Source organism: Cyprinodon tularosa, unplaced genomic scaffold (genome assembly GCF_016077235.1).
Source record: "Cyprinodon tularosa strain WSP-4 unplaced genomic scaffold, ASM1607723v1 ctg69, whole genome shotgun sequence".
NCBI classification, from domain to species: Eukaryota; Metazoa; Chordata; class Actinopteri; order Cyprinodontiformes; family Cyprinodontidae; genus Cyprinodon; species Cyprinodon tularosa.
The window spans coordinates 1,546,781-1,571,120 of record NW_024039440.1 but is presented as its reverse complement, the minus strand read 5'-3'; the positions used below and the strand labels follow the sequence as shown (position 1 = coordinate 1,571,120).

Genomic DNA, 24,340 nt, shown 5'->3' with positions numbered 1-24,340 from the left:
TGTTTTTTGTTCTATGATAAAACTTTATGATCTAGGTTAAAGTTGACTCTTAAGCAGGCTACAAAGCAAATGTAAAAGTGTGAATTCAATTCCTAGGGAGTTGAATTAAAAGCCTTTTAAGTGTCTATATAAGCCATAGCCAGATTGAGTTAAAATAACATTTTTGAAATTGTTTAACAGTAAACACTGTGAGAAAGTTTGAAAAGCACTCTTGACGATTTAAGCACATAGTGTCAAAAGTTAACACTACACAATGGTGTTAACACTTATCAGGATTTGTGGAGAAATATAGCTAAGTATCATCAGCATAACAGTGCTAACTAATCCCATGCCATATATTGTATCCACAGCTGCCCTGGGGCACCCTGACATAAACAATGCTGTTGTAAACAGACCCTCTGACCACAATCAACACCTCACCTTTGAGAGTCGGGTGTCTTGCCCAAGGACACAACGTCTGAGCTGGGATTTGAACTAGCAACCCTACAGTTTCGGGACAAACTTCTGAACCACTGATGTTGTTGTTAGCACATGTGCTTTAAGAGTTAAGCCTTAACAGATAGGATGGCATTCTAGGAGACATTCAGTTTTTTTTTTGTTTTTTTTATTATAAAATCAACAACAGATTTGCTAAAATTGAATTTAACAGATTAACATAAACTTTTTGAAGTAACTACCTTTTGCATAGTTTGATAAGACTAAACAAGTGTTAAATTTACAAAACAGGAAATGTAACACATTTGATTTTGCTATGTACCAATCTTTATAGCTGGATGGATTTTGACCTAGAGTCAAAATGCACTCACCTCTTGTTTTTTGAAGATGTCATCTTGGAGGAGTGTTTCTTCAATACGGGAATTAATGAATTAAATATTATCATCATTACATTTATCATAGATGGGAAGATTGCTGAATTCTTTATTAATTTAGCAAATTTTACATTCTACCATTTTATATATTTAACCTGTGGTTAGACCCTATACAGGTGACTATAGCTCTACATTACATGTGGATTTCTTGGGGTAACCTTTTGGGGCGTAGGCAGACCCACCAAATTACCTATTGATTGCAATCTAAGCATATTTCCTTATTGCTTATCTTAATGCCAAATCAACTGAACATGGCGTGCCCCTGTGGTGTGCACAGTGTGGACACTGCCAGGACATTCTGCAGTTCAGATCAAAGTGGAGTTGCTGTCTGATTTATCAGATTTCAACGTGTCAGTGAAAAGCATACTATTCATCCATTTTTTGTCATGATTTACCCCAGCTGGGGTCATGACAGGTGCTTGAGCCTATCCCCGGCTGACTACAGGCGAGAGGCGGGGTACACCCTGGAGAGATTGCCGGTCTATCGCAGGGCAACACAGAGACAAACAGGACAAACAACCATTCACACACACACTCACACCTAAGGAGTCATGTTTTTGGACTGTGGGAGAAGGCCGGAGTACCAAGAGAGAACCCATGCATGTACATGGAGAACATGCAAACGCCATGCGGAAAGATCAGAACCTTCTTGCTGACAAGCAAAGCGTTTAATAAAAATTGAAGCTTAGAATAGTTGAAACATACATATTCCTTTAAAGAAAGTTATATATAGACAACCACATCAGGCCTCATGGAATTAACTGATAAGCAGATTTGAGAAGATCTGTATATACCGTACATTGAAACTGAGGTTTAAAAAAAAATCATGTAAGAAACACCTTAAATCACTAGTCGGTGGCATTTTAAAACTGTTTAGACACCATCTTCTCCTCTTTTATTTTTCATTCTGCCCTTTGTTACTAATTTTGGTGTTGGTTTTACATCATAGTTTTGAAAAAACTGGGAAGGCAGATGGATTGCTGACAGAAAGACCTTACATCAGACATCAGGGCTGGATCAGCCTCAAGTACTTGGCACCAGGAACAGCATCGGTGTTTAATTTGAGAGGGACTGCTTTGATGAATCTGTCTTTTAGTAAAGTTCAGCTGGTTTAATTGCGTAACCATGACCCTTTCCCTGCTGCACCTTGAAAGTTATTCAACGTGTGATTAGAGTTCCCGTTGACCGGTTCAGGATAATAAAATACTGAAAATCACTGGGAATAACAACTTGCACAATAAGCAATCTGTCCACCCATAAAACGTGACAAAACAAATCTCTAACTTCCTTAAAAGAGGAAATAAGAGTGTGTTGGAGGGATTTAGTGCCTCAGACTAACTGAGTCCCCCCCGCGTATCTGACACAGTTGGTTCGTTCCTTCATGGCGTAAAGTTTCTATCCGCACTGAGCTCAGTCTGAGTCCGAGTCACAGAGGAGAGGAGCAGGTAAGGTTTTTGTTCACATTTTGCAGCATGTTACGTTCATCTTCTTACTGTGACAGTCTGCTGTGGGAGAGACGACGCTCACAGCTTTACTGCACCTTTAAATTACACCGAAAGCGTTTAGCTTTTTAGCCAAATGTTAGCTTCAGACCAGTCTGTTACGCAAACCGGGGGTCAGTTCCTGCAGCCTGTTCGCCCCATCGCGAAAGCTGGAAAAAATTCACACGTCAACATTTTCGGATGTAAAAACAAAAATGTGTTTCTTTAATTTATTTATGTATTTATTTGTTTTTCTATATTCTTTATGGTGGTTACTCAGCTAACGTTCTAACAATCCAGGACTTAGTCATAGCCCGCTGCTTGCTTATTCGTTTTAGTCCCAAAATGTTTGATATATTTCCAATAAGAGAACATAAACAACTAATATATAAGTTTATGGTTTGAAATATTGCCTTTATGAAAGAGGGACTTTGTTGTTACAAAATACAGTGGAAACCGGTGTCATAACCGGGAGTATTACACAATTACCTCCGTTTCGACAAATGAAAAGTTTTCCCCTCTTAATATTAATAACCGGGTTGTCATGATGATCCCAAACAACTGATAAGAATATTACTTCTTTAAACAGATCTGTAGAGATGGCTATCTAACTATCTTATAATAACCGTGTGCCAGCAGCAGAGGTAATGTAGTTGGAATTTGGCCAGGGGTTGGAGATGTTGACCTTTATTCACATATGATTAAGTTAAAGAGTTGATTTCGAAATGAAATATGTCATATTTTACTTTAAATTCTATCTTTATAGCTGGAAACCAGTAAGAAGAGATAAACCTATCAGGGTTGCTTCAGAGATGTTTGGTGTTTCCATGGTGCTCAGTGATCAGGTAGTCTTTATTGAGCTAATTAACCCTGGTGGGTGATCACTGAAGCTGCTGTTCTGCTTTAATGATGTTTGTAGCTATCAGAAGTGTCAAGTAACGAAGTACAAATACTTCGTTACGGTACTTAAGTACACTTTTTAGGTATCTGTACTTTACTCCATTACTTAATTTACTTCTGACTTCTACTCATTACATTTTCAGACAAGTATCTGTACTTTCTATTCCTTACATTTTTAAAACAAACGTTATGTTACTCTTGGCTTCGGTTTAATGTTTATAAATATTTATTTCTCATCATGTGTGCCATTCAATGCAGATCATTGGCTCCATCCACATCTAGTGAAAACTAGTGTAATTGGATGAGTCATATAACGCAAACACTCATTGGTTAGCTAAAGGAAATCATCAGAAGCAAGCAGCAGTTTTTCAAACTAAACGTGAATTGTCTATGCCATGCTACAATGTCGGATTCACAAAAAGATGTTGAAATGTCTGAAAGGTTGGTCACAGGCGAGAGCATATCGGAAGATGGAGACCTCCCTCATCCTTGGCCCTGTCTCAAAGAATTTTTCAAAATAGTCGAAAAATTGGGCTTTCAATGCATATAGTGGCATCTGGCTGTTTTTTTTAAAGGTTACTTTATACTTTTAAGTACTTTAAGTAGTTTTTGGAGCACATACTTTTTCACTTTTACTTGAGTAAAGAGGTCAAGTTGATACTTCATTTTTTACCAGAGTGTTTTTAAACTGCAGTATCTATACTTCTGCTTAAGTACGGTAACAAATGTTTGTACTTTTGACACCACTGGTTGCTATAGATGCTTGATCCAGGTAAGGATGTATACAGGAAATGCTGAAGTGTTAATTTTTTTTCTGTTAATTACATAGTTTGAAGCAGGTTTTCCCCTTTCCCCATTTGTTGCTGATAATTGCCAGTAAGCTGGCTGATCCCCACTCTTTTCTCTTATTCGCAATATAGACAGGTTTGACGGTCTATTCCCAGCTAGAAAAGAACAGAGGCGTGGAAACTTGAGTAGCACTACCCCTCACTTTAGGCCCCGTCCACACGAAGTCAAAACGAACACGAAACGCTGATATTTTCCAAAACGTTTGCCGTAAAGACGGAGACGTAAAATAAATGTGAGCGTCCACACGAATGCATGAAAACGCTGCAAAATGTATGCCAGGCCTGTAAGTGGCGCTGTGGTGCTAAAGCAAAAATAAGCGACGAAATGTTGGGCATGCGCACTAATATACATGGTTGCCCTGCGGGTCCATTTTGGTGGTTAAGTCAAATTCAGGTGCTGAACTATGTCGTCGATATTGCTCCGTTCTTCCTGGAGATATTCCAGAAGAAGAAGATTCTGTTGTAAGCCCGACAGCAGGGTGAGTAGCATTAGCAGCAACGGCGCCATTGTTGTTGTGATACTGGTCGCGCATGCGTGTTTAGAGGCGACGCTATGACGCATGCTTGTAAAAAAAAATATGCGGTTACAGCGTAAAGATGGAAACGCGAAAACGGCGTTTCGAAATCTTCCCACTCTGAAGGCTGAATAAAATAAAGATCGTTTACAGAGCCCCGAAACGCCGGCTTCGTGTGGATGAGAGGCTGGTTTGGTGAAAAATTTGTGCGTTTAGGCCAGGGTTCGTCTTCGTGTGGACGGGGCCTTAATCTGGAAAGCTGAGTGCAAACTGGCTGCCAACAATGACACGTGAGCCAACCGGCCGTAGCTGATGATACTTGTGTAAAACGACTGCTAACTAGACAAAGCGTTTTTAATCTGTTTCTGCTTTCTATCAAATTTTACTTATTAAGTAAACACTACAGCTGCTGCATCTTTTCGGGGTGTTAACTGAGGGATTATTTATTTGCATCTGTAAGATATTTATAGCGTACCTATTAGGAGTGTGTTATAGTACAGCAGTGTTTAAATTATTAAAACTGATACTGATATCTTTTGTAAAGTTGAAGGCATTTTCAGAAGCCAGTTAATATTTTAGACCTGAAATGTATTTGTTTTACTACTTATTCCTCAATATCATGTTTGGTTTAAGGCTTAAGTACAAACTGATAAAGTCAAACTGGTTTGGATATATATCTTTGAGAAAAGCTGACTACATTCTGTTATTAAAGTAAATTGTTCTGAGACATAAGGACAACATTAAGATGGTTTCTTCTAATCCATCTTTTAGCGAGTTTATTATGAATTCGATCAAGATAAGAGATGGTGTAATGACCCAATGTGAGGTAGTTATAGAGTAAACAGTTGTATTAAAAAAAAGGTCGCTCTATTAGTTTAGCAGGTTATATTTAGGATCATGTAGAAGATTTTGGATCCAAACCTTGAATGTTGTGATTATTTATATATATATATATATATATATATATATATATATATATATATTTACATAACTCTCCAAAAGCTGCTATGAGTGGAAGATATCTTCTGACAAGTTACAGAAAACTTTTATTTATTTTGTTTATTTTATCAACTTCATACATATTTTGTGTGCCGTTAATCCCATAACTTTACCGTCAATGGCTCCACTGATACTGAATTTGCTCAATTTGGGTCTTATTCACTCAGCAGCAAAAATTGCAGTTTGGTTCCTTCACCGATCAGGGAAAGTGGAGATGTTGGAGTTTTCTGTCTCTTCTGATAGAGCTGAAAATTGTGCTGCCCTGCAGCTGTTCTTCCTCGAAATCTTTGAATACTAGAGATGACCGTGTCCGCTGAGGGAGTGCCTGGTTTATTTAGTTGCAACAAGGCAGATGCGAGATGTATCACAGCTGTTTATGGAATATCACTTTGATTAGATTAAAATATGTATTCACATCTGATCATATGCTCGAGCTGGCAATTAGAAAGTGGTCAGGATTGTGGTTAGGTTTACAAAATAAACAGGATATTTAATTTTCCAGAAAATTGTATTGTTTTAAGTCGCATGTTTGGGTTAATTGTCCCTGCAAGATTTTCTATACATGAATAAGCCTCTCATCCACACATTGTACGTTGTTGCGCAACATTGACTCACTGCGACATTTGCTCCACTGAAATGAAATCAAGCCTTTACATAAACTGCTTTACCTCATGTCAGTGAATCAGCAGCAGACGGCTCATATGCAGAGACAGCACCTTTTGCAACAGAAACTAGTGCATTTTATTAAGTTGCTGACTCACTTTCTCATGTTGTGATCAAGCAAAATGTGGGGCTTAGAAAAAAAAGCTGCATTCATTGTTTTCCCATACAGAACTGAAAGAGGAGCGTTGAGAACACTATGTCCTCCGCTGCTCGCTGTTAATGGAGGTGATGCTGTTGATACACAATGGGAGACTCCTCACGCATCCACAACGCTGGGTTACAATATTAGGCTCTGTAGACCAAAATGCAAAGCAAATTGTCTCACGGTGTATTTATAAAAGCCGTCATTGTGTCGTAAGACGTAGGTCAGCTGTCCTGCACCCTGCAGCAATTCCCTGAACCCTCTGAGATGGTTATCAGTGAAAAAAAATGTTTTTTTTTTTTAAACGATTCTAGCCACAAATTGCTCCATCTGAAAAATAAGAAATTTAAATAGAATGTTTGTTGAAAATTTAAATAATTTTTGTCTCTTGTAGCGCTGAGCGTCACATGGCAGACATGGATCCCGACAGTACCACCCAATCGGCCCCTGCCGTGGATGAAGGGGAGCCTCTCTTCAGCAACCTGGACCTCTTCCTCTTCTCTCTGATCGTGGGGCTTGTCATTTACTGGTTCATGTCGCGCAAGCAGCCGGAGCCCATCCCTGAGTTTAAGAAGCTCGATACCCCGTGAGTTGTTTTTTTTGTGTGTTTGTTCCTTAAATGTTTTTATATTGACTGAAATGGCTTCTTGTTACTGCTTAATTCAGGTCATGTCTAAATTTTAGAGGGTCACTCTTTAATTCCTTGCTGCTATTCAGTCGCATGATGTCGGATGAAAAGGTTCAGTTTCGTCGGTTTTCAGCCTTTTTTTTTTGTTTTGTTTTTGGTAGTACTTGTTTCTGGGTTTGATCAGAGAAGGAGTTGGAGTTTGGAAGCAGTGAGCAAAAACCCAAGGCTTGTTTGACATATTTGATGCAAATGAGTCCATGGCCGTATCTTTTTGGCCGGCCCTTTTCTCAGTGCAACGCTTACAAAACTGTGTGCATAGCCCAGCCTCGTACAAGCTGTCACTGTAAACATGTGACTGTGGGTGCGTAGTTTGATGCTTTAGGTAATGTTTCACCAGCAATGACCTTTGCTTTCGCTCAGCCTCCTCCTTTACTTGCGGGCTTCATTGTCAAAAACTTACCTGGTCTCTTTTTTTTTTTTTTTTTTATTCTCTGTTTTGTCCGAGCCAGCAGATCCTCCCCTGTTCCCTCCCCTAATTGCTTAGTAGAGGAATGAAAGAGGCTTGGCTGTATGCATCGACCTCACCATGTGATGGTCACATATTAGGTCCATCCCCTACCACTGAACTATTATTTATTCAATAGGGTGATTCTTTGAAAAGGAAAACAAAAAACAGCTGCTGCATTCTTGGTTTTGCTCTGTAATGGATACAGGCTGAAAGGGGAAAATCCACAGGCTTAGCCACAGCCTAATTATGAACTCTTTACTTTGGAGTTTGAACATTTCTAAGAGGTTAGAAATCTGAAGAAACTAGTTTTACTCATCAGTATAAATCACATCAGACCTCCACTTTTGGTACCTTACTTAAGTATCCATGATTGATGTACAGTAACAAAAAGATGCATTACATCAACTATTCTTTTTTTTTTTCTCCTTTCTTGCTCTCTGCTTAGTCAGACTTTAACAGTATATTTTTTTAAAGTCTTGCCACAGATTAAGTAAGCTCTATTATAGCTCCGGAAACTTCTCTCAGGTTTTCTTCCAGTGATGTCCTGTCCAGATTTAGGTATGTCCAGTTAACTGGTTAATAGGGTTGGGCATCAAGAGTTGATAATCGATCAGAACGGGTTCTAACCTTTCCAGAATCATTCAATTAAAAAAAAAATGTAGTTCCTAGTTTCAATTCCCAGTCTTTCAACTGGAAATAGAAGCTGCTTAATATTAGTGAAGAGGCCAAGGGAGCGAGTGCGCAAATAACTGTTCTCACTGCAGTATTCGAAAATGTTGCTTAAAGTTACATTTAAAAATGACCAGTCGGCTACCTGTTGCACCGGCTATGGGGTGGTGAACGGCCGATGTAATTAAACACCTCTGAACTCATAATAAGAGCCGTGTCTTTGACCCACTGCACCAATGCTGTAAGGTAGGTTCCCCAAGGGAATTTGTTCCTCCTCTAAATTCGTAGCGCACCTTATGCAGGGAGAACTGAGCCTTTTTTATATTTCCTCTTACTTTAAATCTTAACAGATGATTAAAATATATCTGCTGAACTTATGAACAATTTTAAGCGCAACTTTTCCAATGCTTATTTAGCTGATTTGGTATCTTTTTCATATGATAAAACCCACCAACTGAGATGCAAAATTGCATCATTCAATCACTATTTCCACGTCTAATTTAGTGGAACTGGGGTGCAGTAAGCGATGCTGAGGATATAAACATTGTCAGGATGCCTTCCTGCTGCAAAGCTTCTTCCTTCAGCTCAAACACTCAGCCTAGCACCACACTATAGTCAGAATCGGGTACATAAAATAAGTCTTATATGGCATAAGTACCTGCAAAGTCAGACGGTGTATTCTAATGTGTTATTAGGAGGTTTTAAGGCAGCTGAGCTTTTTAGGTTCCAAACAGATTGAAGAGAGAAGATAACTGGGGTAAAACATTTCAAGGAAGGCAGATCACCTCGATTTCCAGGAAAAATCAACAAATCTCAGGTCAGTTGAAAACTAAGAGAGAAAGTAAGTGTTAGGTGTAGAGATGCACCGATCCAGTTTTTCTTTTTTCTTTTTTTTCCACCATCCAATCTTATACCGATAACTGGGTTGAGCATATCTGCCAATACAGACCTGATACTAGGGTTGTCAAAAGTATCGATATTCAAAAAAGTATCGATACTGAAACGTTGTATCTGGATACCATACTCATTTTCAAAAGTATCGATACAGTGCTAAGCAGTCATTCATCTAAAGTGCAGAATAGAGGCACTCTCTGAACACTGTGTGATTAAATAATTCTGTGCATTTTTCAGTTTCAGACTTTTTTTGCAAGAGGTGCAGCCGCTGAGAATTATTTTTGTTTCTTAACAGGTTTGGCTAGTGTCATTGTTTTTTATCAAGCTTGCTTAATATTGTGCACAGCATACAACCTCAAAATATTGTTCTTATTGTTTATTGTATTTATTTATTGTATTTTATTTATTAATGAAAATATTTTTGTTGAATTTTGCAGTCTTTGTTTTTATCCTTGTGGTATCAAAAATGGTATCGAGTATCGAATATTTTCCTTAGTATTGGTATCGAGTTGAAAAGTTTAGTATCGTGACAACCCTACCTGATACTGCTCCTTAATGTATTCAATTCAGTTTATTTATATAGTCATCTCAAGGCACTTTACAGTTCACCAGATCTTACAGTTAAATTGATTAAAAGTTTTCTTTCCAAGGAAAACCAGTTGATTGCATCGACTCATTGACTCTAATGCAATCCCTCATAAATGATATATCCAGTCATGAGTGAAGGCTTGACATAAACGTCAAAAAACAAACAAAAAAAAAGTTATATGACTATCATCACTAGATGCTGTGTGATGACTTCAAACAGGGAGTTGAAATTATTAGATATCTGTAGCTGGATCGCCGACGTTAATAAAAAAAATAAATGACTGGAATCAGCATATTTCATCTAATCTCTGATCCAACTGATCGGTCTGTATCTTGGTGTTGGATCGGTGCGCCTCTAGTTAGATGACAAGGCTCCATACTGCAGAGCTGGTCTATTTTCTTTTATTCCCCCCCCCCCAATTTTGGAAGCTACTTGATAAAATAAAAAAAAAATGTTTTTACCATAAGTATAAAGTAGGGGTGGAACAGTTCACAAAATCCACGGTTCGGTTCGGTTTACGGTTTCGTGGTTACTGTTTTTGGTTCTGTTCGGTATATGTTGATTGTTACACCGAAATCCCATAAAAATTAATGAAATTAATGAAAAAATCCAAAAAAATTAATAAATTGTAATTATTTTAAATGATCCGCGGAAACCCTGTTTCAATTCCGGATGTTTTGCTGCTTTGAATTTAATCATCTCGCGCATGCCCTCTACGATCTCCAAGGAACTCAGAGCGGAGCGGACGGGAGCCACAGTAGAGGCTGTAGGCTTTGCTTTGCCCAGGCGGTTTGGTGCGCAGCGGGGTGGAGAGGAGCGCTGACGGAGTATGTGGGATTTCGGGGTTAGCATGACATGTTGGTCATGTTGCTGTTAGCATAAACAAAAGGTGTTGCACAATGCTTGCACACTGTTGCACTTTTATCCACAACTTTCTTTCCGCCGTCATCGTAGGTCACTCTAAATGCAAAGCGGTCCCATACAGCAGACCTATAAAGTGCTGCTGGTGCGTCTTCCAACTCCTGTTCTTTCCTACTCGCCATACCGACACAATTCTCCACAACAACTGATTTTTTTCTGCTACACCCTGCTATGCTGCTTCGCTTCTTCTTCTTGTTTACTACTGGTGGTTGGCTTTGGTTGCAGTACCGCCACCTTCTGCTCTGGATGTACACGCTTCGCCTATGAGAAAAAGGAGCAGCGCATGAACCGAACGAAACACACGCGAATCCGACCGAGACAGTCGAACCGAACGATTCGGAAGGTTTCCAAAACCGTTCCATCCCTAGTATAAAGGCAGTGTGTCATTCACAAAAACACTGCTTTCCAGAGATTGAATATATAGAGGTTAATGGAGAGGCAATCTTTTTTTTTTTTTTTTTTTTCTCAAACTTGTCTGAGTATGACATATTGAAAGAAACCAGGAGGGTTTGAAGCCGTTATTTTTCATAGAAACCTTTCTAACCAAATGACCAGACTGTATGTGTCCCTGGTGGGAAGGGATACAGGAAAGGAATGAATATCAAGTCAAGCATGGAGCTGGACTCCCCTCCCCTTAAAGGGCCGGTGATTACCCAACTCTCATGAAGGGGGTGTAGTCTTCCATGTCTTTCCTGTGTTTTTTTTTTTCTTCCCCTCGTCCCTGAACCCATTATAAAAGTTCTCTAGAGAGCGTGCCAAGTCCTTTTGTCTAAAAGTGGAAAGTTGAGCCTGAAGACAAGCTCTCCTTTCTTCCCCCTGCCTTACTTTTTTCCGCTCTTTCCCCTAACAGCCATGTTTTTTCTTTTTCTTTCCCGTCTGTGTCTGGACGGAGCTGCTCTGCTATTGGGCCATGTCACAAATGCAGTCCTTTTATGATAAATGAGGTTGCCATAGCAATGACATTCCCCTCTCTCCTCCAATGAGGTGGGGGGCAGGGGGAAATGCATGCACAATCGTTTTCCCCTCCTCACTGGTCCACGGAAGAGTTACTCTGATAACCAGTCAAATTTTCAGAATGGATCCTCTGGATGTTTTCCCTCCCAACACCTTTGAGTGCGCTGAGGAAAAGGGGTGGGGATGAAGAGGAAGGCATTTCCAGTGCCTGATCATTTCAGTGTGTGTTCGCATGAGTCAGAAAGTGGCTCTACAGCTCGGCTACGGTTTTTTTGTTGTTGTTGTTTTTTAACGGGAAAGTCAGTTTCCCACCATTGTTTTGGTCGAGGCTGATGGGGCTGCCGCGCTCTCTGAGGCAATCGCTGCGTGTTTGAGACGGATTTTACCAGAGATGAATATGAAGGCTGCATGAGCTTGTAAACCCTGTGTGTATCCATCCGCCTGGCTGGACGGGTCTCACTTTTCCATCTTCTGCTTTTGGACTTTTTTTTTTTTTTGGAACATTATTGCCCTTGCATTGGCCCTCTTAACAGTCCCAGCTGAAGTGTTTAGCTACAGGTCTGCATGTCATGGGCTGCGTCTTCTCTCTGCCAGAGGACAGGAGAGATGCTGCTGAGAGGTCAGTAAAGTTTATAGTTTGTTGCTTCAAACTAAGAGGAAAGACCTTTCAGAGACTGTTGGACAAAGTCGCATTTCAAACGTATTTGTTTCTTTTTTTATACTGAAAAGACTGTATGATAGAAAATATATGGTACAGAGAAGTTACATAAGAGATGGAGGTGATTATCTGCAAACGTAACTGAATTAGCTTGTAATTAACTGCTCTACAGGCTTAATGATTTCCCGCTCGGGTTATTTGCAGATTTCCATCGTGATTGAATTTTATTTTTGAAAAAATCCAGTCAGAAAGTTTCTTACTGCTTGTTGCAACATAACTCCATCAGCTTACTTAAACTAAGGTACATCAAACGGAAGCTGTTCTGGGTCTACAGTTTGTCGACATTCACGTATTCTGCATGGGGCAATGGACCCACCCTCTATCTGGCTGGAGAGTCGGTACAGGCCTAAATCTGATCAGGATATTTAGTGCAGATCCATCCATATTGTTTTGTTATTTAAGGCTGATACAGGTTATTTTAGGCAAGTCTAACCAATTCCTGATACGTGCTGACATTTTTTTTTTTGCTTCCTCTATATTTACCTGATAACAAATCAAACAAAACATTAAGAACAACAAATGAAGGAAGGGAGAAACGATGCATGTCCTCCATGTGATCTCAAGGCATGGCAGCTTGATGCACTATTGAGTCAGCATAAACGTATCGGCTGATGCTAATACAAACAATACAATTGTTAAATACATGAGCCAAAAAGTATTGGCCGCCCAATTGATCAGTTTATATTTAGTGCAGCAATGCACTAATCTTTAATCAAACACTCTTTTTGTTCATAATCTAAGGAAAACAAAAATAAGTAAACCAACACTAGATATGCTGTGTGGGTCAATTGTATTAAATTGTGCAGCTATTTGATAAAACTGGTGTTAATTAATGTTTACATAATCGCAGCATTACCTGAGGCATCATTATTACACAGTAATATGTTTCAGATTGAAAAACTTAAATCTCAACCGTACCACTTGCTTCCATCCATATGAAGTGTGGCTCTCATTTATCAAAGGTATAAGATTAGATGAATCCATGATGGAACTAAATTTAACCTCATAGTTGTCTTAAGTTACAGTTAACACCGTTAAATGTGATTTTTACTTTAGATCTAGTAGTATTTCAGTTTATATTTTAGATTAACCTTATTTTAAACTCTATTAACCTTGAATTGCAGCCCTCCCTATAGTGTAACTGTGGTGCATTTACTGTGAACTGATATGGACTCTGTTCACGCTTACAAGAGAGTCGGGTTTGGTCATTGCTTCTCTACACTGTGTGCTGTCGATCTTAAGTTTGGTCAAACTGCTGTAAAAACTAGACTCCGTTTCTTCCTGATTTTTATTCATCCGGAGATTTTTCAGACAGCTGCTCAGCCATCTTGGCTGTGCAGCTGTTTTTATGCTGTGAAAATCAGGGAACATTTCCCTCGTGTGTCTGCAGTCGTGTTCAAAGTGTACGCTTTTATCAATGAAAGCAAATCCACAGGTGTCTGCTCTGCTCTTTGATGCTCTTCGAAGCGGCGATGCCTCTCATTACCTCAAAAAATTGATTTAACTTCCTGGGCCTCTTTCTACCCACCGAATGCTGTGCATAGGCTGTTTTGTGTCAATGCATTAATTACTCTACTCATGGAAATGTTTGAATTGCCATGACTTCTGCCCCCATGGCGATCAACTCACTTCCCTTTTTAATACTGAAACCTTATCTAGAACATGATTAAGCGTTCGCTCCAGCACAGTACTTGGCTCTATCTCACTAGCTATTACTCTCTCACCTATTTGTTCTGCATAAATCCTTATCTTTTGCTCAGTAAATGTTTCTCATTGATTTTCATGGCTTCGGTCTGAACTTCGCGTGCTTTTTCCCTAACCGGGTTTAGTCTGTAAACAGGTCAAATCTCTGATCTAGAATCAGCTTACAGATGTCCCCTGGATAGATCACTAAATGGATAAAAAAGTCATAGCTTAGCGCCTCTGTTTAAATATGCTACATTCTGTTAGAAAATCACTTGTTTATTAACTTTTTTTTAAAAAACATTCCGTTTACCTATTTATTTATTTTCAGAGCACCCACCTCTCGGGAAACGAGTTTCATCGAAAAAATGAAAAAAACCGTAAGTGTTTTTTTTCTTTTTTCTATTTGTTTGAGGCTAACAGCGCCACAGTTATCTCCTGATTTCAAAACCCTATATAAGACTTCTGTGGTCCTGTTTCCTGTCAGAATCCTGTGGTTTAGCAGCAAATGGCTCGGATACCATAATGGTTGACGAGGAGACTTTAGTTATTGTAGCAACAATTCATAAATACATGATTATATTTTTGTTTTGATTTATTTATTTTTCCTGCCATAAAGCTAGAGTTTATGTAATAGATGTGGCATAATTTAAAGTGCAGATTCTTCTTCTCCGTGTTCAAAACATGAGCCTCTTCTTGTTCTCAGGGAAAGAACATCATTGTTTTCTACGGCTCTCAGACGGGCACAGCTGAGGAATTTGCCAGCAGGCTGGCCAAAGACGCTCAGCGCTACGGCATGAAAGGAATGGCTGCCGATCCGGAGGAATACAGCATGGTAATCTGCATCAGAGGAGCCACTTACATGATGTGTGCAGAAAATATAAGTGATCAGTTTGCTGCTTCTGTGTTAATATGATCTAAATATTTAACACTAATCATCATATACCATAAATGTGTTTTCCCCACATCACTGATAAAAGCAGAGCATGCTTTGACTGATTTTTTTTTTGTGTTTTTTTTTTGGGCAGATTTGCTCTAAGTGGTTAGTGGTGGTGAGTTTAATGTCATGTTAAATGTTGGTCCTTCTCATCCCTTTGTGAGTTTAGGGGGAACTGGCCCGTCTGGCGGAGATCCAGAACTCCCTGGCCATATTTTGCATGGCCACATACGGAGAGGGAGACCCCACGGATAACGCCCAGGACTTTTACGACTGGCTGCAGGAGAACGACGATGAAGACCTTTCTGGGCTGAACTACACAGTGAGTCTTCATCATCACGGATTTTTTTTTTATTTTAAAGCGAAAGGACCTTAGTTGTTCAGGTTGATCTGTATCATAATGATGTACCTATGGTGCACCTGCAGCTCCACTTCCTCTCTCTAATGTCCCAGTTTTTTTTTTTTTTTGGCCACATTTTCATCTAAAATTACTAATTTAAATACCTCAGTTACGTACCCAACACACTATTATTACACAGGCAAATATTAAAATCTGGTTATTTAAATTTTTTTGTATACTTTTATGTATACCCCTCCCTGTACTGAGGATGGAAATTAGACTAACTTGTTAAATCTTATATATTTACATGTTGATTGACGAGGAATATGTCACCTAATAAATATATCAGCCAATTACTGCTGTTTTCTTGTACCGGTAGCCTCTATTTTCACAACTGATTGTTGTGATATAGCTGTTACGATTCAGCCTCTCTTTCATTATGTTTGACTTAGATTTTTAAAAGCATAAACACTGGTTTCCACATTCTTCAGCATTTTCTATAGTTTCTATATAAATTAAAATTTTGATAGTATTCTAAAACTTGTGTTTATGTAGGATCCAAAACTTTTTATCTGGTTACAGCCGCCAACCCTTATGTATTTTATTAATATTTTGATGCTAAACACGTTTGGCTCAGAGCTGTAATGATGCAGCAAAATTTTGTTGTTTAAAGTAAACTGATTTCTTTTTTTTATTTTATTTTATTCTTCTGCATCATTTGTGGTGTTTTTTAATAAGAGAGCTCTTAAACTGAACTGGTTCTCATTCTGGTTTACTTCCCGACCGCAGACCCACATTATTAGATCAATGTAAACCTCTAGGTTATTTATTGTTTATCCTGTGTTGCAGATATTATTTATCCCTGTTTCTTTGCTATATCACCACCTAAACTTATTAATGCTGTTTAAAACAGTTAGCAGAACCTGTTAATGCATGAAGATTTGTTAGACGCATGAATGTTTATAAAGACAAATTGTGTTCGAGAAAATAGTCAGAAATTAATTTTTTGATTCAGTTGAAAATCATCAGATTGTGAATCTCAGAGGCTGATCTGGTTGATTATTTTTTTTTATTTTTTTTTTTTCCCCTCCTTATCACCAGTGTTAAAGAGGGATGGTGTTCGAGTTTACTTTTCTTTTTTTTTTCAAAATTATGCTAAAATCCAGACTTAAACATGGTTCAGTTTCGTGGTTTTGATTGGCTGCTGTTTGCCAGGAGCTGCTAATGAAAGCATTTCTTTCCTCAGGCCCAGCATCAGTTTTTGGTGCGAGGGCCAGAGTTTGTCTTGGTGAAAACACTAAGAGCTGATGCTCTGTAAAGCACTAAAAGCTGGTAGGAACTGGAACCAGTTTGGTCAAAAGTTGTGGCTTTGGCTCTGCATCCTTTAAAAGACAAAAACTTATTTCTCCCATCACACATGCTTTATGAAATGTATTAACAGCCATAAATCATTCTTTTTGTGGGGTAAAAATAAAAGGTTTACTCTGTTAAATTTGATGTTGATTTTAAAAACTTAATCTAAAAACTAAATCTAACAGAATATGTTATTTCTTAGACTCTTAGAGAAAAAAATCTTAATAAAAAAAAGGTAACTGAGTATTTTCTATTTTACAGATTTTTACTCGGGTCAAAGTAAAGAGCAAATTGTTCAAATCCTCTACGTATACGCCTAAAATTTAAAAAGATACATAGAAAGTTCAGCGTATGCCAGCGTTTTAGGAGATTCTGGGACATCGGCCATACGCTGTCTAAATCGGCAAGGTGTGACAGAGCCCTAAGTCCCATTTAAAAACAGCGTCAGTTTGTGAATTCAGTCGATCATTTGCTGTTTGATTCCAGTTTTTTGCAGACTCTCTTATATCTCCTATCTGCAGGTCTTTGCTTTGGGCAACAAGACATACGAACACTACAACGCAATGGGAAAATATGTGGACAAGAGGCTGGAAGAACTGGGGGCCAAGCGCATCTTTGATCTTGGTTTAGGTGATGATGATGGCAAGTGAGTAATCTACTAATTGTTGATTAATGAATTACTCATGAATGAGTCCCAAATCTACTGATCAACCCTCAGTTTAAGTAGCATGAATAACTGACTTCATAAGCTAGTTTTTTTTATCCCGATCTGCTTCTTAAAAAGCCTTTTTAATTTAGGATATTTGAAATACTTTGAATTTTTATCATTTTCCAAGCTAATTGACATGCCTCATGAAATGATGCAGCTAATTATCAAACACATGACCTCCAAACAATATCTGAACCATTCAACAACCAAGCACCATTAATTCAGTAAATAATAATTAATGATGCTCTCCTTTTGAATATTTGGGTAAAATAACCAGGAGTATACTGATTACTGTTGTGCTGCATGATTTTTCTCTAATGTGGCATAAACTGGTTTTGGTGGCAGAATATAGGAAAGGAAATATCAGAAAACAGACTTTATCGGAGGAAAACAGGTTTATCACCAAGTCATAACAGCCAGTCATGCCGCCTTAAATATGAGTTAACGTCTTCCAAAACAGTGAGGAGGAGGGGAGAATGAGGACCTCCCTGAGCCTCCATGTTCTGATCAGCAGATCTAGTACAGAACTGGAGGACTCATAAGGAGATTGTAGCATCTATCAAAAAATGTCCTCTTTCCTTTCCTTCCTGGTGTCCTAATCCCTTTGTTTTCTTTCCTTTCTTTCCTTGATCGTGTCCTATCTTCTTTCCTTCCATCCTTGTCTGTCAGTTTCATATTTGACAGTACCGGGAAAGGTTTGGGATTGGGGTGCAGGGTTTTTTTGCTGCAAAAAGCAGTTTTTTTTTTTTTTTTTTTGTGGCACTAGTGGCTCGTTTTTTCGACAGTAGTCTGACAGAGAAGGGGAGAGACATGCGGCAAAGGACTAAAGCCTCTATACATGGGTCATGCTCGCTAACAGCAATACCTGCACGCCCAATCTCTTCTTTAAACTTCCTGCCATGCTTCTCTGTTTCAGCCTCGAGGAAGACTTCATCTCTTGGAGAGAACAGTTCTGGCCGGCTGTCTGTGAGCACTTTGGTGTGGAGGCATCAGGAGATGACTCAAGGTGCACCTTCTGATACTCTCGAGTCTTTTTTTTTTTTTTTTCCCTCGTATTTTTTCTAAACAATTTACTGTAGTGAGCTTTGAATTAAGTTTCTTTATTTCCATCAGTATGATGAGACTGTATTTATGTTTCCTTTATGTGTAGCATTCGGCAGTACGAGCTGAAGGTGCACACTGACGTCAACATGAACAAAGTGTACACCGGAGAGATTGGCCGTCTGAAGAGTTTCGAAGTCCAAAAGCCGTGAGTGCAGAGACATTTTCCTGCAGTGTTTAGTTGTTTAATACAGTAATCTGTTGTAAAATTCAGTGACATACATGTGACGTGAATGAAACCTGATGCCCCCTAGTGGATGCAGAAAACCCCTTCAGAAGAACGCTTTCCTTGCTTTAAATAAATCCCTATAATCAACGTTTTTTCTGTTGACAGGCCGTTTGATTCCAAGAACCCTTTCCTGGCTCCAGTCACTGTGAACCGTAAACTGAACAAAGCCGGCGACAGACACCTCATGCACCTGGAGTTGGACATTACAGGCTCCAAGATCAGGTACAGCTGCTTGGAAACATTTGCAACAACAAGCTCAGGCTTCTGCATGGTGGTCAAAGTTTAAATGCACCTTCTGCCATTTCAGATATGAGTCAGGAGACCATGTCGCCGTTTTCCCCACGAATGACTCAGAGCTGGTGAACAAGCTGGGACAGATCCTTGGCGTGGACCTTGACGTGGTTATCTCCCTCAATAACCTTGATGGTATTTCACTGCCAACACAGACAACCTTGACCATAGAAGCTCCTCCCTTTAACACTATCACGAAATCCTTCACCATTAATCTAGACTCACTCAGTCAGGCCTGTTTGGGGCATCTAAGTGTTGCAACAGCAGTGCTGCATCCAGAGGTAACCCTTGTTTCTCTGCTGCTATAAAATTTCGGCCACAACGAAGTGCCTGTTAGAGAGACATAGATAAAACTGAGCATTCCTCCTGGGGGAGAAAACCTCCCCCAGAGGAGTAAAAACATCTTTATGTACATTAAAATCCATTAACCCTATTAGATCTTTGAAGCATCAAAGCACATTTTTGTCACAATAAAACTTGCTGAAATATTTATACATTTTATAATGTCTCTGCAGAGGAATCCAACAAGAAGCATCCTTTCCCCTGTCCTACCACCTACCGCACAGCGCTCACTCACTATTTGGACATCACAAACCCTCCTCGTACCAACGTCCTGTACGAGCTGGCGCAGTATGCCTCCGACCCCAAAGATCAGGAGAACATGAGAAAGATGGCTTCCTCCTCCCCAGAGGGCAAGGTGAGTTCAGACGTAGCATTGGGTCACTTTTCAACCCTAAAACACCCAGGATTTTGACACGAAGGACTTCTTTGCTGGTAGAGAGGGTTTGTCTTAATTCCCACTTCCTTGTCTGCAGGCTCTCTACCAGAGCTGGGTGTTGGACTCCTGTAGGAACATCCTGGCCATCCTGGAAGACATGCCTTCATTGAAGCCCCCCATTGATCACCTATGTGAGCTGCTGCCTCGTCTCCAGGCTCGTTACTACTCCATCGCCTCTTCTTCTAAAGTAATAACCCCCTTAAAATGCACAGATAAAAAAAAAAAAACATAGTTGATGGAAGCACCTCCTGATGAAACATGTCTGCCATACAGGTCCACCCCAACAGCATCCACATCTGTGCCGTGGTGGTGGAGTACGAGACCAAGACGGGCCGCGTCAACAAGGGAGTAGCAACCACCTGGCTGAAAAACAAACTGGTCAACGGCCACAAATCCACCGTCCCCATGTACATCCGCAAGTCTCAGTTCCGCCTGCCGTTCAAGGCCTCCAACCCGGTGATCATGATCGGCCCGGGCACCGGGATCGCTCCCTTCATGGGCTTCATCCAGGAGAGAGGCTGGCTCAAAGAGCAAGGTGGTTCTTCACGCTTTGTGTTGTAATGTTGGTCTAGTTTTTTTAATGTTATCAGGTGAAGGACTGAGGAGGGGAAGTAAAAATTTGAAATGTATAAATAGGTTCATTAAATAAATGATTTGGTAATTGTTTAAATTATTAATTAAAAGGGAAGATCATTTATTAAGATCTTTAAAAAAAAAAAAAAGTCTGACCCTAACATTTGATAGGCTAAGCCATCCACCAGCTGGAGCTTCCAAACCAATCATTACAGCCATAGCAGCTATGGCCACGCCCTCTGACTGACATACCTGGAAAAAAAGAACATAAATAATTTAGAAATTCAAAAATAATTTCATTTTAAAGATATACACATCTCTAACCAAATCCAAAACACCTATATGGGTTTTTACACACCGTGCAAGTAAAGACTTAGACTTGGACAACCTTTATTGTCATTTTGTATACAAAGAGTGTATGCAAAACAACAGCTTAATTTTCTACAGCTTTCATGGCATTTCCATTTCCCAAAGTGCAGCAGTGTTCAAATGTAAACCATATGGGAGATAGCTTTTGTACTTTACTTGTATTTAAGCATTTAAATCTAATGCAGATCTAACTTCACAGGGAAGGACGTGGGAGAAACTGTGATGTATTTCGGCTGCAGACACAAGAACGAGGATTATATTTATCAGGAGGAGCTGGAAGAGGCAGAGAAGAACGAAGTCCTAACGCAGCTTAATGTTGCTTTCTCCAGAGACCAGGCGCAAAAGGTGAGATTGTCTGTATGGCTGCTGGAGCTGGAAATTACTGAGAGTTTCCTGCTCCCAACATAAAGTAAAAAGTACTTATGTTGTTTTCTTTGCCAGCTAAAGTCATGTAAATAATTTACTATAAGCATCAATAGTAAACATGCAATAGAATAGAACTGTTCTACCCTTCCTGTCCTAGCACTAGTTTTGGTTTGATGTGGTAGCAAACTTGTGTTTGAGCTTTTTATACTCTATATTTCATAAATCACAAAGTTTATTTGCTCACATCTGTGCATTTTTATTTTCCCATTTTCTCCAATCCAGGTGTACGTGCAGAATCACCTGAAGAAGAATAAGGAACACGTCTGGAAGCTGATCCACACAGACAATGCTCATATCTACGTCTGCGGGTAATCGCCATATTTTTGGGAGATATATATTATAGATATTAAGCCCCATATTATTTAGTTTTATCAGTGATTACACTGAAAGTTTCTAGTGGTGCGCCCAAGTAGAAAAATAAATAAATAAGGTTGTTTTTTGTTGATGAGAAGTGCGAAATAAAGCAAACTTTTATTTTAAAACAACAACAAAAACCTAAACAGAAAACTATAAGTCAAGACTAGAGAACTATCAATAAAGGTTTATCAAAAATTATATTTGGGACCTTTAGTTTGTATTGTTAAAGCTAGTAATGAGGAGTTTTATTAATTTATTATAGTGATTTGCAGGATTATTAATATTAACAAAAACTAATGAAAAATAGAATAAAAAAAAACATTTTAATTTGCTGACATAAAGATGAGGTCTAGTTTCCGATTCCCGTTTTTGCTTTTTTGCCGTTGTACCTTATTCTGCCAGCAGATGGCGGTACAGCAGTCAGATAATTTATGTTGCTGCAGCAGTTTGTCCTTTATGGGATTTTATTTCTTTTTCTTTTAAAGACTGTCACTATAACTAATATAAGCTAAACTGAAGGAGCAAGAAAACATGGACGGAATTATATGAGGAGGGGAGATACTGACCTGGTTAAATATGTATTTTATCTGAAGCTCGTAGCTACAAAAGAATGGCTGTCAATATCTTTTTTTTTTTTTTTTCAAAAGATTGAAGAATATTTTTGGCCCCTTTTCAGATGCTTTTATATTGTTTATATCAATATTGAATTTAAATAGACTAATCGGCTAAACTGTATAAACTCTGCACCCTGTGTAGCTTCTTCTAAAAGTTGCTTAAATCTCTTGCTCTGCTATGTTACAGGGCATGAGATTCTTTATAATTTATTTGAATTGTCTTAACAAGCTGATAAATAAACTATCCGGTTTGCTTCGCCCCCAGTGATGCGAGGAACATGGCGAAAGACGTGCAGACGGCTTTCTACGAGATTGCAGAGGAACTTGGAGGCATGACTCGCACCCAGGCTACAGATTACGTGAAGAAACTGATGACCAAGGGACGCTACTCACAGGATGTGTGGAGCTAAAGATCCTCAGGCACAAAGCCTGACTTTTCACTTCTGCAGTGAAAGTTTTAAAGTCCCTGTTTTTTTTTTTTTCTTTTTTTTTCTTTTTTTTTTTTTTTCCATTTTATATATTCTTCAGGACTGAATATGAGAAAACAAAAGTCTTGCTCGTATTCCTCATGAGGGCTACAGGTTAGCTTTGGATGATGAGGCGAACCTCGCCTCAGCACCTTTAGGAGTTAACATCAGCATTTCTCACCTACTCATCCTGCATTACATGTCTCTGCGCCTCCAGCAGGCTGAGGTCCTCAGTCTGACCCCTGGTGTCAGGCGCCTGACTGAGATTTACCTCTTTGGTTTCTAGAGACCGTCAGGAGTGTCCATTATATATAACAAAATGTTGGCTGTGACTTTCAAAGTTTGGAGAAGCAACGTTTGGGAAGTCTGTAGTTTTTCTACCTTCGGCTGGAGATGAGGGTTGTGTATTCCTGGTGCAGTAAGATCAGTTCAGCTTTCACATTAACGGTTGCCGAGTTGCTGCAAAGCTGATCTGGTCGTTCTTTTTCAATACTTTAAACGTGTAAAATACTTTAAGGAAAACTGCTTCATCGCTAGGTAAATGTTTCTATGTATTTTGAGAAGGGAATTGTATAAAGAGCTTAAAAGTGATCTACAGAAAAACATGATTATGTCCCTCTGTCTCCTGCTTGACACCTAAATCTGTTTGAAAGGCTACTTTAAAAAAAAAAACAAGTATGACTGTGGAACTGAAATCTTTACCTGATCAGACGCTGCAGGGAGATTCGGATCGAACGGACTCTGTGTTGTCTGGTACCAGCGTGTAGCAACCATCTAACAAAAGTGTCTGTTTTGTGTTTATTTTTCCGTCAGTCTTTGCTCGTTTACAGAGAACATTTAAAGATGGAGGTAACTGAGACCATCTAGAGTCCACTCTTGTGCCTTTTAAAAAAACTGCCTTATAAGATGTTTGCATTTAAAACCATGAAGTTGTATAATTTTTATTTTCTTTCAGGCTTTTCCATAGAAAATTAAAATCTTAAGAGACACTTTATCTGGCGCTGTCACTTTTTTTGCTCTACTTTTTTAATGAAATTATTTGTATGGAGACATGAATTTATAATGAATAAAATCTGACTAATTTGTTGGGATGACGTCTTTCTTGGTAGGAAAATGCTCGATGTTTGTAGGTTAACCTGCAAATGAAAGTAAAAGGAGATGGTAATGTGTAAATCTAAGAGAGGTCTTGGTGACATGGATTAAAATTAAAATTTTCAGCTTTATTTCATACCAAATCAGATTTTCTCCTCTCATGTTTCATGAAATTTCAGTCATCTCTTCTGGAATTCAACTTTAAAATAGAACTAAATATGAGGTGGGAAATATTTTTGAAAAACCCGTTTGCAGACTCTAAAACTAACACAAGTCAATTTCATTCCAAATTCAGATTGTTTTGAAAATTAAATAAATTGGATTAGTATTTAACATTGATTTATCGCTCAGCTGTAGATGGAGGGGTGGTCTGATTTTCAGCATCGTTAGTTTTGTACATAAGGACTACTATAAATGAATGTTTGAAACTTCCCTGATCCATTTGTAGAATTTTTTTTAAACATATTTTTTAGCAAGAATTTGTATATTTCAGTCCAGATTTTACTTTTGAACTAACCGATCTGGTCCAATGGTTAAAAAAAAAAACCTAAAACTAATGCTTTACTAACTTGACCTTGTTTCATTAATTATGGAGAAAAAAAATCCAGATAAGCTGAATGTTTTGTACTGAAGAGTTTGGGATTTTACAAGAATTGATCATTTTTTTCAGAAATTTAAATCTGAAAACTTACGGCACAAATTACAGTAAATAAATGTTGACAT

At 38.8% G+C, this 24,340-nt stretch overlaps 1 protein-coding gene across 2 annotated transcripts; it reads left to right on the top strand.

Annotated features, from left to right (window-relative positions):
• Positions 1–2,159: 2,159 nt before the first annotated feature.
• On the top strand, positions 2,160–23,610 carry porb (P450 (cytochrome) oxidoreductase b). Of its 2 annotated transcripts, XM_038267955.1 has the most exons (16): positions 2,160–2,314; positions 6,812–7,003; positions 14,313–14,361; positions 14,688–14,816; positions 15,088–15,240; positions 17,133–17,257; positions 18,237–18,326; positions 18,471–18,569; positions 18,756–18,872; positions 18,958–19,076; positions 19,457–19,638; positions 19,757–19,906; positions 19,993–20,254; positions 20,861–21,006; positions 21,310–21,395; positions 22,324–23,228. In XM_038267955.1, exons 2-16 carry the CDS (start codon positions 6,825–6,827, stop codon positions 22,466–22,468), a joined length of 2,031 nt encoding a protein of 676 aa, XP_038123883.1. In that variant the 5' UTR covers positions 2,160–2,314; positions 6,812–6,824; the 3' UTR covers positions 22,469–23,228. The 2 variants fall into 2 exon arrangements, with proteins under 2 accessions (XP_038123883.1, XP_038123884.1); XM_038267956.1 differs by lacking the exons at positions 2,160–2,314; positions 6,812–7,003 and adding an exon at positions 12,081–12,199 and having other exon boundaries at positions 22,324–23,610.
• Positions 23,611–24,340: the final 730 nt, after the last annotated feature.

Excerpts from the sequence above, each read along its gene's own strand:
- porb (XM_038267955.1), top strand. The coding sequence starts at position 6,825 with ATGGCAGACATGGATCCCGACAGTACCACCCAATCGGCCCCTGCCGTG. Across the intron at positions 20,255-20,860 it reads AGGCTGGCTCAAAGAGCAAG|GGAAGGACGTGGGAGAAACT; the intron begins GTGGTTCTTCAC and ends CTAACTTCACAG. Across the intron at positions 21,007-21,309 it reads CCAGAGACCAGGCGCAAAAG|GTGTACGTGCAGAATCACCT; the intron begins GTGAGATTGTCT and ends TCTCCAATCCAG.